This window comes from Lolium perenne, chromosome 2 (assembly GCF_019359855.2).
Source record: "Lolium perenne isolate Kyuss_39 chromosome 2, Kyuss_2.0, whole genome shotgun sequence".
NCBI lineage: Eukaryota > Viridiplantae > Streptophyta > Magnoliopsida > Poales > Poaceae > Lolium > Lolium perenne.
Genome location: NC_067245.2, coordinates 275634588 through 275639539, shown reverse-complemented (window position 1 = coordinate 275639539; position 4952 = coordinate 275634588). Strand labels below are relative to the sequence as shown.

At 43.9% G+C, this 4952-nt stretch overlaps 1 protein-coding gene across 1 annotated transcript; it reads right to left on the bottom strand.

Moving 5' to 3' along the window:
• Nucleotides 1-2452: 2452 nt before the first annotated feature.
• Nucleotides 2453-3302, bottom strand: LOC127330711 (protein SPIRAL1-like 4). The gene is made up of 2 exons (XM_051356835.2): nucleotides 2963-3302; nucleotides 2453-2798 (listed from the first exon to the last, which is right to left on the bottom strand). Exons 1-2 carry the CDS (start codon nucleotides 3263-3265, stop codon nucleotides 2703-2705), a joined length of 399 nt encoding a protein of 132 aa, XP_051212795.1. The 5' UTR covers nucleotides 3266-3302; the 3' UTR covers nucleotides 2453-2702.
• Between the last annotated feature and the right edge of the window lie 1650 nt (nucleotides 3303-4952).

Genomic DNA, 4952 nt, shown 5'->3' with positions numbered 1-4952 from the left:
GTTGTTTAAGTAGCTTCGCACGAGCCCTTGTAATAGGTCCAATCCTAACTTCATTGGACTTGAGCTTCACAGCAGGTTCATCTTCAGCTGGTAATGACGGAGGTGGTAGTGTGGTAGGGATGTCGTCATCAAAAAGTATCGACTCTGCATTCGTATAGCATCCAAAAGGAACTTTAACAATAGGTTGCTCGGCATCAGTCTACACACGGTTGCAAGCATCCGTGCCTAGACTCGAGGGCTACTCCCATCGGGAGCACTGGGCGCGCACCCAGGACAAAAGGATATGGACTCGAAGTTTTCAGGGAGTCTTGATTCTCTTCCAATTGGTTGGATCGTAGGGGCGATGATTTACTTCACGGGCGAGGTCTCTGGTTCAAGTCCAGGATGGCCCAGCTGCGCCAGGGAAAAGAATAGAAGAAGCATCTGACTCTTTCATGCATACTCCACTTGGCTCGGGGGGGGATATAGCTCAGTTGGTAGAGCTCCGCTCTTGCAATTGGGTCGTTGCGATTACGAGTTGGCTGTCTAATTGTCCAGGCCAGGATCATGCCCGGGGACTTGATTCTGAGTAAAGTAACGTTTTTTTGTCATCGACGATTAACCAACATCAGTTTATCGAGTCAAACTGGGCATGTACTCCAATCCTTTACGTACTATCAATTGGTATGACTTTACTTGAAGTTTGGGAGGACCCGATATAAAAAATATATCGGATAATTATGATAGCTTGCGAAAAACATCGACAACCAAAAACATTCGAGTAGTACAACTTAAGTCTACACACGGTTGCAAGCATCTGTGCCTAGACTCGGGGGCTACTCACATCGGGAGCGCTGGACGTGCACCCGATATAAATGAACTCTTGGTTTCGAAATGGTGATAAGAGATCAAGACCTTCCGGCGATTATGGACATTTGACAGAAGACAATTTTAGTCCATGCCGGAAGCTTTATTTCGGCCAGTCACTCGGGAGCTACTGATGTGGGCATTACCCTTCGGGTAACCAATGTTATGCTACCTCCTACGGCCTAGCCAGGGGCCCATGAAGATCATCTACCGATCAAGGTGGGCCGATACTTCGGTTCCAAAGAAGGATTCTTGATAAACAAGGCAAGAAGATGATGGACAAGGAAAGTTTAGATATAGAACTCTTTGTAAACTAGTCGAACCTGGATATAACTCTCGAGACCTGGCCTGCAATATAAGGGCCAGGAGAGGGTCTGCCGAGGGACACACAATCACCACAGCCAGATTCACCGCAAGTCTATAGCTAGGTCATTATAAATCTTAGCCTCTCGACAAGATCTTAGTCATAGCCTTCGGCTACCTCATTGTAAACCCGACAATTTCGATAATCAAGATCAGACAAACAGGAAGTAAGGGTTTTACCTCATCGAGGGCCCCGAACCTGGGTAAATCTCTCTCCCTGTCTGTTTGGTATCTGATGTCTCGTGTCAGTCTGCAGGATTCCGTCAACCCTAAGCCTCAAAAGGTGGACATTGCCGAGGAGCACCCTCGTCACGTGGCCTGTCTTTTTTCTGCGGGCGTTGGTGTGTCGTGTGTCGTGTTGAGTGTTTGTTGGGGTCGCTTTGTGGTCTATGTGGGCGTGTTGTTTGTGTGGGCTTAGCCCGGTTGTTGTAGGCTTTTGCCCAGTTTTCTCCTAAAAATCGAACACCCTCTTCTTAATTAATTAATGGATGAGACAAAACTTTTGCCTCCGTTTAAAAAAAAATGATGCACAATGAATCCAGGATAACTTTGGAACAAGAACCAGAATGGGATCAAGATTCCAGGGAATAGGTGTAGAAACAATATTTTTGCAGATCTACTCTAACCTGGTGAAAATACCTTTCTTGAACCTTAATTTGCTCAGGAAAGAAATTCGGAGATTGTACAGCAAAATCCAAACTCATGGTTTTTGAGAAACAGGTTATACACGAGGAGGCTTCCTTACGACATATTTTGTGATGAGAGAAGCAAGTAAAATCATTTTCGTAAAATGCTTTTGATCTTCGTTTCTATTTATATGATTTAATAAAACCGGAATTACTTTTGATTTTTAATATTTTGGAAAATATTAGATAGTTGTTATCACGTATTACAGTTAAATAAGCATATGAGGCAAACTTGTCGAGGCAAATTAGTTCGAAAATATTTAGACATCGAAAAATTATTTCATGGAATAATGAAGTTAGATTTGGAAATATTGTTGGTGGTAGATGTAAATTGTGATAATATTCAAATAGCATGATATGAAAATGTTTGTGGAGCATATATATAATTTCGTGGGATAAATGAAAATCAAGTACAACAATCGACTCCCTTGGAATGACCCACAAAAGTAACAAAACCACAATACATAAAAACGAATAAATCACAATGAACAATACCATTCATTTGAAATGCATTGCTTTAGATTTGAACATCAAATGTTAATTAACTTAAACCCAATATAACTTAAGTTCTCAATAACAATAATTTACAACAAATATGCCGCAAACGCTCCATGCGCGCGATACTGAAATGTTGAAATGTAAATATTAGATGTGCTACATACCGACCAAGCAACATATACACGTATATATATATATCGGCCATGCAAACACCAGCGGACGAGATACATAAATTAGATCACCCTTTCACTTGCTCATTTAGTAAAAGCACATCATAAACTCTTGTTGATTGGGGGAAAGCGCGCTGTATTATTTGTCGTCAGTTGCGTTCGTCTCCGAAGAGAAGAGAAATCCAAGTGACGACGCCCCTCCAGGTGCACACCGCACCCTCGTCGACGGCCGGTCCTAGAACGCAAGGAGAGAAACTTAAGGACGTGTATCGATTCGTTATTGTGCCATGCATGCTGACAAAGATGTAGATGCATATCTCTGCATGCAGTATGCAGGAATTCATCTATGTGTATGCCTGCAAACAGCCAACGATCTGAAGTAGCACTACTACTACTTACAGTGATCAGAAGCCCGGAGTTGCTGCCTGAATGGTTGGTGTGGTAGATGATCGACGCGGGCCTGTGGGATACTATCGGGTTCGAGTCTTCTTCTCTCTTCGGAGGAGCATTATACGGCGGCTCTAGTTCCGCTTCATCGCCGGTAGTCACCTTGTCGTCCTGCAGGACGATACTGTCTTCCGAGGGCTTCTCAGTGGCTTGTTGGCTGGATAATTTGATCCTGTGGATTGGGAACATCTCCTCCGGCTCAAACAGGTAGCCCAGGGAGCTCCGGCCACCCCCGCTGCTCCCTGCTCTACTCATCTTTTGTCGATCTTTCCTGAAGTTGTGTTCTCCTCTCTATCCCTCTCGAGAGTGACATGTTGCTGTGCGGGGATCAGCTACTTATAGAGCTTGATGTGAGTATGGGTCACGCTGCTCAACCGTACATGGCGATCCTTAATCCACATCATTAATTCATAAGGAATCCACGTCATCAGTTTGCAATTAGGTCGACCGGTTGGTAAGTGGGTCTATATTATCATGAACAGTTCACCTTATAAAAACTGTTCCTGAACATTAGTACGTACGAGGATTAGTTGGCCGAGCGTGTGATTTCTCTCCTAGGCTGTCTTCAAAGCTCGAAGATAAACATCAATCAAGTGTTGACAGGTCCAAATCACCCATTTCGAATCATGGCTATACAATGCGACAGGACTTTTGGACACCTAAATACAGCCGCGCTGTTACTAACTCCTATTGCAATTAGGCCAGTGATGTTCAAGCTTTTGCGATTTGTTGATGCAACTGACAACGGGGCCGGAAGCATTTTCAGATGCTGTATGTTGCGCCGGTAACGAGGCGACGATGCAGTTACCCTGTCTCACATCAGTAGAGCGACGCCTACTTTACGAGTGGAGATTGAGCTGAGAGCGAAGAGTTGATTTGTACATGCCATCAGAAAGATTGCTTACACGGGTACTCAAATCTTATTGCCACCGCAGGTAGTTGTGACAGTTAAGCAATGGTAGGAGGGCTTTAGGACTGTACCGCTAACGAGGCCCGGCCCACACCTCTCGCATCGGGGCCTAATCTTGACCTAACGCTATTTTCCTTCACAGAATCCGTGGAAACAGCCACGCCGTCACTTCCGTAGGGACCTTGAAGAAGCAACAGAGACAATCCAACGTTCTGATCAACCATGGGGTTCCTGTCTTCATATGGCTCAGCTTGCTATTTGTGTTGTGAATGTTTTAGTTTTGGTTGAAATAATAATAATAATAATAATAATCATTCGATCGGTCGCTGTACTAGCGCTCGCCATCTCCCCTCGTGTAGAACATGAGGGGGTTAGTGCCGTCGAAACAACCCCAAGTTCCTCGCTTCCTCATCATTGTTGCCACCAGCCCTCTTTACGACGTCGGCAAGCTCATCTACCGAAGATTTAAGGGGATTTGAATGCGACTTGTTTAAGCGGGGCATCGACTCTCCTCTACGACTTATGGCTTCTTTTTCATGGAAAGTCTACCAATCTATTCGTAATCTTCAGCATCGGTACAAGGAATCTCAAATGTAATCAAAATTACAAATCGATCCTTGGATCACCTAGCAACGACTACAAGCACTCGATCAAACCGAAGATGCACCGCCATCCTCGCCACCCCTACATTGAAAAGTTGGTAGTCGTTCAAAAAGCTTTTTGACGCACATATATGTCGTAGCTGTGATTTGAGCTATACTTAATCTATATGAAGTTTTGGCATATAGCCGATTGTCTTAACTTTGACTTGTCAAAGCAGGGATGAAGATGGTGGCTTGAGTTGCATTTCTGTACTTTGAGTACCCAATTTTCTGCTACAGGTTGAAAAACTTTTGACCTTGAGTTTTAAGGTTTCACCTCCTCAAAAGGTTTGAAGAAGCTTCCTTTGTCTCATCAGTTTTTTTTCTTCTATTTTCCCTTTATTTTCAATAATTTGTATGCGTGCAATTTCGATGTCTCAGTATGATCCTG